The 11,825-nt window shown below is 58.5% G+C and overlaps 2 protein-coding genes across 2 annotated transcripts; both read right to left on the minus strand.

Moving 5' to 3' along the window:
- Positions 1 to 3,544: 3,544 nt before the first annotated feature.
- Positions 3,545 to 7,861, minus strand: AS3MT (arsenite methyltransferase). Its single transcript, XM_010564996.1, has 11 exons — positions 7,678 to 7,861; positions 7,323 to 7,363; positions 6,687 to 6,814; positions 6,427 to 6,577; positions 6,218 to 6,354; positions 5,855 to 5,924; positions 5,533 to 5,614; positions 5,315 to 5,446; positions 5,050 to 5,192; positions 4,500 to 4,634; positions 3,545 to 3,643 (listed from the first exon to the last, which is right to left on the minus strand). The coding sequence occupies exons 1-11, from the start codon at positions 7,859 to 7,861 to the stop codon at positions 3,545 to 3,547; spliced, it is 1,302 nt and encodes a 433-aa protein (XP_010563298.1).
- Positions 7,862 to 8,893: 1,032 nt separating this feature from the next.
- Positions 8,894 to 11,821, minus strand: LOC104830097 (chromosome unknown open reading frame, human C10orf32). The gene is made up of 5 exons (XM_010564798.1): positions 11,681 to 11,821; positions 11,051 to 11,113; positions 10,547 to 10,590; positions 10,087 to 10,107; positions 8,894 to 9,617 (listed from the first exon to the last, which is right to left on the minus strand). Exons 1-5 carry the CDS (start codon positions 11,819 to 11,821, stop codon positions 9,566 to 9,568), a joined length of 321 nt encoding a protein of 106 aa, XP_010563100.1. The 3' UTR covers positions 8,894 to 9,565.
- Positions 11,822 to 11,825: the final 4 nt, after the last annotated feature.

The raw sequence follows: 11,825 nt of genomic DNA on the forward strand, positions 1-11,825 counted from the left end.
TGGCGGCGGCTCTCCCGGCACCGTCCGGCCGTGCCCGCTCCCCGCTCTGCCCCGAGCCGCCGTCGGTGCCGTACAGTGCAACGACTACAGATTCAGCCGTCGCACTCCGGCCCCCGGGCACCCTCCGCCCCGCGGCCCGGCGGTTCCTTGGCTTTGTCGTTCGTGCGAGCAGAATTAAACATTAAGCACAGAGCCGCGCTCCTCTCTCTCGTCGCCGCCTTTTGCTCAGCCCCCCGGGGCACCCCCAGCCTCCTCAAGTCAGGCGAACCCCATGCCGAGACTTGGCATGAGTGCAGCCGGGGCTTTGGGGCTCCCGCTGGGGACGGTCGAAGCCTCCCCAGGCGCTCCGCTCCACTTGTCCTTAGCGCATGGATGCACGAAGGGCTGACGGGCCCCGATCCAGGGAAAGACCTGTAATTTCAGTGTGTGTTTATGTCCCACCGTCCAAGAGCCGGGCTGTTTCCAAGGCCTCAGCTGCTGTGCCACAGCCCCGGCTGGGGCAAAAAATGCCCCACGGGCCAGCCATTGCCACTCCGCTTTCCATTAGTGATGAGCAATATACAGCGCGGGACACAGTTTAGCATCCCAGACAGCCAGAGACGAACCGTTGTGGGAGCACCCGCTATGGCTCATGGTGGCCGAGACCACATTTTTGGTTCAGGGTGACCCTTTAGGGGAGGTAAAACAGCCTCCCTTCCACTTAAGTGCTTGGGAAATGGAAGAGTAGAGCATTGCGCAGGACAACCCAATACGGTGGGGAGCAGAGCACAGTGCTCTGGGGCTGTAGCCACAAATCTTTCCTGGTCCCAAACCTCACTCAGCTTATCCTGGGGGAGTTCTGCAGGTCTGCTCCCCCGGGGAGGTGACCGAAGCCCCTGAGCCACAGTGACTCCCTGCTAATCACAGTGAGCCAGGACTCGGGAATCACTTCCCCTTCACCTCAGGCTGAATCAGAGCACCACAACCTACATACGGCTCCTGCCCTCACCGCACCCTCCCTGCCTGCAGAGGAAGGACACCAATGCTGCAGAGCTTCACAGTGGGAGAAGGGGATTTGGCCCATCTCTACAGTCACCAAAACACCCAGACCGGGGTGTTGGACAGATTGTTTTGGGGTTCCTCACACGGGACAGGGCTGCAGGACCTCCTCTTTTCATGGCTTGGGGGCTAAAAACCCCAAGGCTGTGCATGCACAAACAAAATCAGGCAAAGACACTCCCACATCCACAGCCTGGTGAGGACCCCTACTCTAATGCTCAAAATTAAAGTCAAGTCCTCTTAGCTGCTTCCTCCCAGAAATGCTGAGAATTTGGAAAAAAAATAGTGCTATGCAAATGCAGTGGCATTTAGCTGTGGCCTTTTTCTGTATGCATGTGAGGGGGGGACCTTGCCGCAGGCGCCTCTCTCCCCAGGCAAGCTGAAAGGCCGCGGCAGGGACTCATGCCTTTTTAATGAAGGGGTTTGCAGGTAGGACCCCCTGCCCCACCTGCTCTTCCGTTCGTGCTGGGAAGGCTTTCTTTGATAGCAGGAGCTAATTGCCACAGACCTCCCAAGATGGGCTGTTTAGGGACTTTGAGGAAGTCTTTGTAAATAATCGCAGAAGAGAACTATGTGGGAGAGGGATTAAACAGCATCTTGGTTGTGTTTTCAGCAGGTCCTTCCCAAGGTCTCACCGATATGGTCCTTCCACACAATTTCAGAGCTCCTCTTTCCTCCCGGGTCACAGCCGCCCCCATGGCTGGTCTGCCAGGGATCCCTACCTGAAGCCAGTTCATACATGCCCTGCTGACTCCAGATAACACCAAGGATTTTTTTTATTTTTTTTTTTAATCATGGTGTAGCTCTAAACCCAACAACCTAACAAATTTTTGTATACCCAGTAGGTCAGACTTGGAGTCTCGTCCAAAGCCAAAAGGACAGGCTTGCAAGGCGACTTTCCAGGAAACCATATTCATGGGCGCTGTTTATATGTTTAATCTCTAAATTGCAAATTAATCGCTCCCCTATTTTGCTGATGGGAGATGACAGGTTAAGCATTCCAGTCTGTCATGCCTGTTACTGGACTTCCCATCACCATGTGACAGCCGGGTGTTACCTGACTGCTCACGCTTTTCATTCCAGATGTTTTGGAAATGCCTCCTTACCACCTGGGCTGTCTTCACCTGCCGCTACTGCTACTGCAGAGAATCCTTGGCACTTGCCCACGTTTCTTTTTGAACCCAAATATTTTATTGTTTGCTTTTTATCTTCCCCCATGCCACAGCAAGGTGCTGTTTAAATGGCAGAGAGGGGAAATTTGGTCCCTCCTGGAAAAATCAGTGTTTGAGGAGGGGTGGAAACAGTCCCTTCCGCTGCTCACCCAAGGGCTCCGTCACTGCTGCTGTTCAGCAGCTCCCAGTCTTTCCCAAACAGCCTCTGCGGGTCAGGGCATGCGGGATTTGCACAGGGCGGCAGGGGCGCAGCCCATCACCTCCCACCACAGCCTCGAAACCCTCACTCCTTGCCCCTCGCCCACTGCAGGACACGGCTGGCCGGATTTCTGCTTTTCCAGAAGGGCTGCATTTCCCTGCAAAACTCTGCAGGTGCGATGCTTGCAGGGGACTCGGGGCTTTCCCGCTAGATGGAGTGCGGGGGAAAATAGAAACCTCAGCGGTGCTGCATAGGGAAAAGGAGAGCCATTCCTGTCTCCTGGAATGGGCTGTGGGGCTGCAAGCGAGACAATGCGTGGGGAGCTGCGCTGGGGGCATCCCCCGTCCTGAATGCAAATAACGGGGGACATCCCTCTGCACCCTGTGTGCCATATTGAGTTCTTCATGGAAAAGCAGGGCCAACCGAGCCCCCAGGAGGTGACGAATACTTCTCGCCCACTGCCCTGGTGAGATGCTCATTTGCAACCACGTTATTGAGCCGCTCACCCCGCTGCCGGGAGCTGGCATGGACAATGCCTAGCGGGTGCCTGCAGCTCCCTGTGTGTGGAGGGTTAGCATGGGGAGATCAAAAGAAGAAAAAAAGTAACTGAGCTGCTTACTGCTGTGCCTTTCGCTTCTCAGAAGCATTTGTGTCTTGGCTGCAGGCTCCCCAAGACCTCAAATTGGAGCCAGGCTCATGCAGAGGGGTGCGTGACACAGGGACAGGCCCTGCACAGCACCAGGGCCTCCTTTTGCACGCCGCTCTGCCAAGTTGCCTTCTGCAAATGTCTCCGCTCTGCTCCGTGGGCTCAACACCAGCACACAGCTGTTGCCATCCCACACACAGTGACCCACAACCCCTTTCCCTGCCTGCGTGTCCAAGCCCTGCAGCCACTGCCAGCCCCATAGCGAGGGGAGCCACAGGACAGCTGCCCATCCTCACTGCAACCAAGCACGACCTGCCCCACTAGCCCCAAAAGGAAAGCACAGCACCCCACGGGCCCTGTGGTGCCAGACTCAAGCACGCAGCCTTCGAGCTTGGCCATTTATTTGCTCTCTGGTGGAAGCCGCGTGCTGTTGGGGCCACATCCTCCTGCCCCACTTGCATTCACCAGCGCGGGGACATCACTCACTGCTCAACAACACCCTGGGGGACCACAGGTGCCACCGGGACAGCAGGCAGGACCTGGGGCCGCCAGCTGCTCCAGCAGCTGGAAGGGATCACAGATCTTCTCCTGGAGGTTAGAGAACAACCCGGGGCAGGATCAGGCCAGAGGGAAGCAAGAGGCACACCGACAAAGCAGCATTTACCCCCCACTCACTCCCAGCCAGCGGGGCAGCCCAAGCAGACCCTCCGTAGCTAATGTGGGGGCAACCCCCGGTCACTCCAGCTGCTTTTCTCTGCTGCAGGGAGGAAGCCAAGAGCTCCTCTGGGACTTTGGCTCTGCTTTTATCTGAGAAATGCCTCCTGCTTGGACAGGGACCCAAGAACATCTCCCCCTCCCCAAGGACAAGGTTGTGTTTCAGGGACGCGCAGCTGCAGGGCCTTATCTCCCTTGCCTCTCCTGGCCCATCTACAGGCTGGAGGGACCACTAAAGAGAGGAGGAGGGAGGCTTCCAGCAGATAGAGGTGCTTTGTACTGCAGGGTCAGGGCTGGCAGCCAGGGCCAAGCTCACATCAGCAGCTGGGAGAACGACGGATAGGAAGGAGCTGCAGGGATGGGCCATCACCTCTCTAGGGCAGGCTGTCTCCAGCCATCTCCCCACAGGAAGGATGCCTCCCCTTGGGAGACCTCAGGCAGTCCAGCTGTGAGCTTCAGCAGCCCCCGTGGACATGTTGGAGGGGCAAGACTCCTGGTGCTTAGAGCAGACCCCCACTTTGGAGGGCTCCAACCTGTGCTGGGCTGTAGTTGCCCACACTCAGGCACCAGGCACCACTCTTGGTGCCCCATGGGCTCCTGCCTGGTCGAGAAGGACTCAGGTCTCTTGGTGTCATGCCATAGCCCCTCTGATACCCCAGGGCAACTCTGATGGCACGGGACACCCATGTCCCCACCCCTGAACCCAGCCGTGCAGCTGCCTGCTACCAACCTTCACCCCCTTGAAACAGCAGCCCTGCAGTGCGGCAGCGTTGGCCCTGCCAGCTTGGATCAGGAACTTGTCCGCAAACCTGGAGCTCCGCAAGATTGCAGCCATCTCGGCATCCACATCTACCACCTCTCCTTCCTGAGGGGAGAGGGACAGTCACAGGGCTGGGGTCTGGGATATGTGGCCCAGAGGACCCCAGCCACCCAGCCAGGTGATGGGGAGAGTGAAACAGGGGCACAGCCTGGCCCAAAACCTTAAGAAACACCCACAATGACCAAGCAGCTGGCTTCAAGCCCTCCTGTGAAGCCACCATGGATGTCCTGCTCCTACCTTCACCCCAACATGATGCATGGGTCTGGCTCCCTTTCCCACCCGTTTGCTCCTCTGCTGGTTTATACAGCCCCTTTGCTCCTGCCCACCACCCCCTCTACCAAAGCTTACCCCCAAAATCACAGAGGATGCTGCTGAGTAGCACTGTTCCATCAGCTTTATCCCATCCCTACAGACCAGGACTGCCTAGCATCCTGGGGAGCCCCAGCCTGTCTCCCCATACCTTGAAGGTGAAGTTGGCATCAAACACCAGCTCTCGCTCGTGCCCCACGATCCCACCATTGTAGATGACCTGGCCCGGCCCGGCCTGGCTGCTACCCGGCACCTTGAACAGGCGGAAAGTTGCGGAGACAAAGCGGCAGTCACCTGCAAGGTAGATGTTGGTGGATTGGACACCCAGCACCCAGGCTGGGAACTGGCAAAGCCTGAGATCCCAGCACAGCTCCCCACAACTGCCTGGAGCCAATGATCCCTGGTCAGATGCTCACCGATGATGCCCTCCAGCTCCTTGTCAACAATGGTGATGGGGCTGGCGGTGACCAGGCACGGGAGGCTGAACCCCACCTCCTCAGCGATGCTGTACAGGTCTCTCCAGTACAGAGCTCCTCCCAGGCACTCCCCTGGCACGAGACCACAGACACGGGTGATGAAGCAAAGGTCTGGTCCCCCCCATCCCGTGCCACCCCCATCCCGGAGCCCTACACACCCCACAGCACCCTGTGCTTCTGGACGGTCTCGCTCAGGCGCTGGCTGGCATAGACATCACTGAAGTACATCTCTCCCCCAGGCTGGAAGGCAGCAAGGAGTGAAGGGACATCCCCAAGAAGCAAAAGAACAAAAGGGGCAGGGAGAACTGGGCACCCCCCAACACTACCCTGCTTGGAACCCTCTGCAGAGGTGCCCTCCCCTGGTCCCATCCCACATCCCTGCCTTGCTGGATCCCGTTTGCTGCATCCCAGCAGCACCCCAATAGCAAGGCCACCCCAACTCCCCTCCGCTCCCGCTGCAGGCACCGGCCCCAGCATTACCTTCAGCACACGGTAGGCCTCCCGCAGCACAGCCCTCTTGTCGGGGGCAAGGTTGATCACACAGTTGGAGCTGGGGAGGAGGAGACCGAGGCTCATTTGCACCCTCTCGCACACTCAGCACCACCGGCTGCTGCACATCCACCGGCTGCTGCATGTCCCATTGCTTCATGCAAGATTTGCAGACGCCATGAAAAGGGCAGTTCGTATATTCTGAGGATCTAGCCCAGATTCTGCCTTGGGATTTTACCTTTCCTAACATGTGCTCCTGAAGCAGGCGACCCAGTGGGATGCGGACCCGGACCCCAGCCCATGGCCCCGGGCAGCAGCATGACTGGGGGTGGCAGTGCCCTGCATGGTACCTACATGACAATATCGTAGCTGTCATCGGCCAGCCCAGCATCATGCAGCTTCTCCATGTAGCCCTGGAGGAACTCCACGTTCGGCTTTTGGTAGCCAAACTTGTCCATGTGGTAGGCAATGTGCTTCTTTGCCACCTCAACCTGGGAGGAGGAAGGGAATGATGGTGGGAGGATGCTGGCAGGACAAGGGGAAGCCCCGGCTCCGTGCCATACCTGCCCTTCGGTCATGTCTATCCCGGTGATGTGGCCCCGCTCTCCAACCAGCTGGCTCAGCAGGTAGCAGTCTCTGCCACTGCCGCTGCCCAGATCCAGGATCCGGCATGACTCCAGGTACTCGGGGATCACCAGACCACAGCCATAGTACCTGGGGGGATGCTGAGCTGAGCTGGGCAGAGGTGCCCCCACGGCGTGGTGGTCCGGGGGGGCTGCAGCCCATGGGGACGCAGCAGTGGAGGGGAGACCCTGGGGTTTACCTGGCTACCACCTCCTCATGGACACGCTCCAAAGCATCTCTCACCGCCTTGGGAAGGGGCCTGGCCGAGGTGACACACGCACTGGTTTTCAGGTCATCTGACTTCTGCAGCTCTTTGCCATAGTAATCCTGAGATGGGAAGGACAGAGGCCACCAAACTATGGCAAGCCACGCCCCGGGAGCACCCCATGCACCAAAATGTGGGGGGCCATGCCTGCACTTGGCTTGTATGTGCCCCCGGTGTCCTCTGGCACTCTCATTTGTGCCCAGCTAAAAATTAGGCTAACATCAGGCATCCCTTTGCCCCTATCCTCCCCGTCTCCCCTTGTTTGCATGCACAAATGTGTTTGTGCAGCGAGGGATTTAATTCCCACTTGCAGTAACTTTGCAGGCTGCAGGCACCATTTCCCCAGCTCAGGATGAGTGTGGGGAACAAGGGCAGGGAAACATGGGGTTGCTCAGCCCCCCCTCCCTGCGGGAAACGGGAGCAAAGCAGCCGACCGCACCTAACATTTTTATCTGGGCCCTGAAACAAGCTTTGCCCTCTGAGCGCAGCAGGCATCCGGGCACAGCCTGGCCTTGGCCCCCCCTGCCCAGCCGCCCCATCCACCCTCCAGCTCCCACCCACGCCCCTCACCTGCACCTCCCGGTGGATCTGCTCTCCGCAGGGGGTTGCCACTGCAACGGGAACGTGGGGCTGGTGCCTGACGCCACAGTGACGGGCACTGCGCCAGGCCTTCCCGAAGGCCCTGAACCCCCCTCTTCCTCCAAATACAGGAGCACTTTTTGCCCTCCCCCCTCCCCCAGCAGTACCCAGGGACACCCTCCTTAACTTGCAGCCTAGTGGGATGCTCCTGGGGGCACCTGACAACCCCCCCCCCCCCCCCAAACCACCCAGTCCCAGCTGCCCTGGAGACATGAGCACCCAGAAAATTCCCCGTAGGACAAATCCGCCCCCCAGCTTGGTAGAGAGACCTCGGCCCCAGGGATACCCCCAGGGAGGCCCCAGCACCCGGCAGCAAGGGCCCCGGGCTTCCTTACTGCCTCCAGCTGCAGCGACTCGGCCAGACTCTGCCCAGCCTGGGCCACGCTCCGCCCCGGCACCCCGCACCGCCCCGGCACCCCGCACCGCCCCGGCACCCCGCACCGCCCCGGCCGCCGGACACACGGCCCCATAGCCTCCCCGCAGGTCTCCAGCCTGGTGGAGGGAGCCGGCCCCGCTCCCACGGAGGTCACGTTGCCGTCACCCACAGTCCGTGCCTGCACCCACAGCCCCAAATCCCCACCCTTCTGTCTCCCCCGCCAATAGCTCTGCACCTCCCAAGCACTGTCCCTCCTCACCCCAAATGCAGGGAGAGCCGAGTTTAATGCCGCACGGCTGCTCCGGCCCTCCAGAGGACAGGACCTTGGACGGGACAAGCCACCTGCAGCAAGGACACACTGCATCTGCAAAGAAGCCCCCAGAGTTGAAGCACAATGGTGGACACCAGGGGGCAGAGACCCACCGTCCCAGTCTCCCCCCTGCACAGGGACGGCCAGCGATGGCATCCAGCACAGACTGCTGCGGTTTGGTAGTGTTCAGGGCAGCTTTTATTCCCAGCAAGTGAGTCACAGCTTCTCCAACAGCTCAGGGAAAACCCTCATTTCCACAGTGCATCTGCAAAGCCGGGGATCAGGACCCCTCCCAAGGCAAAAATACCCCCCATGGCCCTGGGCTAACAGTGGCAGCTTCGCGGGGATGCAGGAGCTGTGGTGCCACCAGGTGACACCCAAACAGGCAGTGGCACTGGAGGGGATGATGAAATCCAGCCCAGAAGGCTCTGCAGCACAGGAGCCAAAGCCCAGCAGTGCTCCAACAGGAACGTGCCAGGCCGATGCCCACTCTCAGCCTGCCTTCTCCTATCAGCTGATGAAAAGCACACTCGGGCAAACAAGTGCTTCCCGTGCACTCCAAGTGCTCCAGATAAGTGACTTACCAAAAACAAGACACAGTATTTATAGCCTGGGCCTGATGTCGCTCCCCGGGATGTGAACAGGAGCCTGGTCTCTAGTCCTCCCACACAGAGCAGTGCAGAACTGAGCACACCGGCTCATGATGTTCTCCTGCCTGCTTCCCGGCCGGGCCTTTGGATACCTTCCCAACCAGATACAAACACACACCACAGCCAAGGTTGCTTCACCAAGAGCTGGAGCAGCAGCCCAGGAAGAGGAATGCAGTTGAAGGCCGAAGGCAGTGCAGACCGGTTGACAAGGGGATGATGTTCCAAACTCTGGCAGAGTGGAAAAGAAGATAACCTCCGAGCAGGATGCTGGCCAAACCATGTCCAGCTGGACCAGTGAGAGAGGTGTGTGCCCAGATTCCCGCTTTCAGAAATTCTGGCCTGGAACTGGCACCTCAGTCTGCACTGAAGCACCTCTCTCACCCACCCAGGCACTTACAGCTCCTGCTGATTAACATGCCCTAAATAAATTGCACTCTGTGCCATCTCTGTGTCTAAATACAGACCAGTGTCAAACGGCAGGCGCCTGTATTTAAAACCCACGGCTCAATTTTACACATTTCTTGCCGAGGGTGCTAGTGTGGGCTGAGCACCTTGCAATACATGGGAAGTAAGCAGACACAGGAATTGTTGGGGGGAGTGAAGGTTCAGATAAGTTTGTTTCAGTTAGGCACTGGCGAGCAGGCAAGCATTCTGGAGCAGAGACACAGATGGAGGCATGTGAGAGGGGCCCACGTGCCCAGAAACACAGACTCTGCACGCATCCCAGCTGACATCCAGCACCATCCAGACACAGGTCTGAACCCCGGGGTCTGGAGGGGAAAGGACGCTTCGCTGCCCTCACTGCCAGTCGACATGTCCTCGTGCCTTCGGTTATGCTTCATTTCAGCAAGTGACTCAGCTGGTCCTGTAGGTTTGATGACTGCTCAACGCTGGGGACCAAACAAAAGGAGGTTCACAGTGAGATCTGCTCCCCAGACTACGCTGTACTGCCTGTGCCCAAGGGACCAGAACAGCTCTAGTGCTGACACTACAGCGAAGAGAAACCCTGGGGTTCCCCAACCCACCTCCGTGTCCCCACAAGGCAAACCTCATTTTGTGCACCCATAAGCAGACAGCTCTGCTCTACAACACCCTCATCTCCTATCACAAACAACCTCACAAGCTCTATCACGTTAATGAAACAAATGGAAGGTTTGGTACAAATCATCCCTTCGCTCAAATTCCCGTCTCTTCACAATACTGAAATACTATCCTGCTGGGCCCGCATCTGCTTCAAAGGCAGCTGTAAAAAGCTTTTCGCTCCGTTTTCCCCCACCCTACTCTATCACTTCTCCCTTTCCATCAACCCCCACACATGTCCCCCAGGTCCTCCTGGCATTCCTTCAGCTGAGTACTCACTTCTTCTGAATTGCTTCTTGCCTAGATGAGAAAAGGAGACAAAAAGAGCATTAGAAAAATAAAATCTCAGCAACAGGGTTCATGTTTTGTTGAAGAAAAGCGACTTGATCAAGGGCTCAGGAGGCCAAAACCCCAGTGTGTTTCTGGATTAAGTCCTGAGAGGGCAGCAGCGGCACTGGCTTTTCCCCCTTAGTCCTAGATGCATCACACACTCTCACAGGAGACACAGTGCATGGCAAACAGGAGGCAAAAATCTCAGCTCCCATCCCAAAACAGCCTGAGCCGTACCAGTGGAGCTGGAGAAGGCTGGAAGATCCTAGCTCCAGGGTCTGCTCAGCTTTGAGGAGCTGTGCAAGAGGGATGGGTCTGAGTGGGCTTCATGCAAACTCTTTAAGTAGAACATAAAGGGATCGAGGGATCCATTCAGCTCCCCAGAAAGAACGTGCTGTCCCCTACTTACTGGTACTGTAGATGAGTGGTTATTATGGCCATTTTCCTTAAACTCTGTGGAGAACAAGACAAAGAATGAATGTCTGATGGGAGCAGTTCAGCAGAAACACAGGGCAAGATGTCCCAATGCCCCAGGTTGTTCCTCCAGCACGGCCATCACTGTACCACTGCACTGTCTCCAAAACATGCCCCCCGCCATATCTGCCAGCAGTGGCACACTCCCCTCTTCTTTCCCAATGACAGGCACTGACACCAAGTGCTTCATTTCAACCTATGGTCCCTCAAGCTTGCCGGTAGAGATGACACAGCTTAAGGGCTGGCTTGGGCTGCAGAACGTTGGAACCACACGTGTGTTTGAAGAAGGCCTAAATTATTCTGGCCACTAGCCCTGCTGCCTGAACTCACGTATTTCATTTCAGGGCTCCAGTAGCACGTCTGCGTATCTGTTCTTATAACCCTCCTCTCCTCCTGTCCACTAGAAACACTGTTGCTCTAGCAGATAAACACAGCTTACATCTTCCGAGTGCAGGATAGCATCTTCTTGCATCACCATGTTTCTAGCAGCTTGACCCAGGAGCTAAAAGACAAATGCACAGACCAGACTGAGAGGCAGCAGCTCTGCGCTTCCCGAGACACTCGTGACAGCTGCTCAGCAGACCTGCACGCAAGACTGACAGTTCAGGGACTCCGGGCGACACGGTGCGAAGTTTGTGGGGAGCGCGGAGGTACCGTGCCCACCCCTCAGAGCACACAGGCTCAGGGGGAGCCTCAGGCACCGCTCCAGCCTGCCGCTCTGGAGAGACGTGAGGAGGGAAAGGCAGCCTCCCGCCTCCCACCACCTCCCCAGCGCTGTCAGAGGCACCCGGAGCCCAAGAGCCCACCGGCGGTGCCCCGCCGGCCCAGCCATGCCCACAGCCCGCTCCCAGGGATGCCTCCCCCCGCCTCGCCCCGGACTACAGCTCCCAGCAAGCCCCGCGGCGGCCGGCCGCTCCCGCCGGCCCCGCTCGGCACTGCCCAGGGACGCGGCCGGGCCGGGCCGGGCCGGGCCACATCGCCCGCCGTCCCCGACTCCTCCCCGCAGGCCTCCCGGCCGCGCTGCATGCCGGGCCCTGTAGTCGGCCGTCCGACGGCGCCCGCCGCTCACCTCGGCGCTGCGGGAGCCCTTCAGCACCTGCTTGGTGAGGGCGATCACGTCGGTGCCGCAGCTCGTCACCTTCTCGGTCAGAAGCCCCTTCACCGAGTGGCCGAAGCGCGCCTGGGCGTCCGCCGCGCCCCCCGCCGCCATCTTG

This window comes from Haliaeetus leucocephalus, unplaced genomic scaffold (assembly GCF_000737465.1).
Source record: "Haliaeetus leucocephalus isolate CR32 unplaced genomic scaffold, Haliaeetus_leucocephalus-4.0 Scaffold184, whole genome shotgun sequence".
NCBI lineage: Eukaryota > Metazoa > Chordata > Aves > Accipitriformes > Accipitridae > Haliaeetus > Haliaeetus leucocephalus.

Bases quoted from the DNA above. Each gene is read 5' to 3' on its own strand.
- AS3MT (XM_010564996.1), bottom strand. From the start codon at position 7,861: ATGGGGCCGTGTGTCCGGCGGCCGGGGCGGTGCGGGGTGCCGGGGCGG. The intron at 6,578-6,686 runs GTAAACCCCAGG...GCATCCCCCCAG, and splicing joins CATGAGGAGGTGGTAGCCAG to GTACTATGGCTGTGGTCTGG. The intron at 5,447-5,532 runs GTGTGTAGGGCT...GTCTCGTGCCAG, and splicing joins GAAGCACAGGGTGCTGTGGG to GGGAGTGCCTGGGAGGAGCT.
- LOC104830097 (XM_010564798.1), bottom strand. From the start codon at position 11,821: ATGGCGGCGGGGGGCGCGGCGGACGCCCAGGCGCGCTTCGGCCACTCG. The intron at 10,591-11,050 runs GTAAGCTGTGTT...TGTTCTCCACAG, and splicing joins CTATCCTGCACTCGGAAGAT to AGTTTAAGGAAAATGGCCAT. The intron at 9,618-10,086 runs GTGAGTACTCAG...TTTGGTCCCCAG, and splicing joins CAAGAAGCAATTCAGAAGAA to CGTTGAGCAGTCATCAAACC.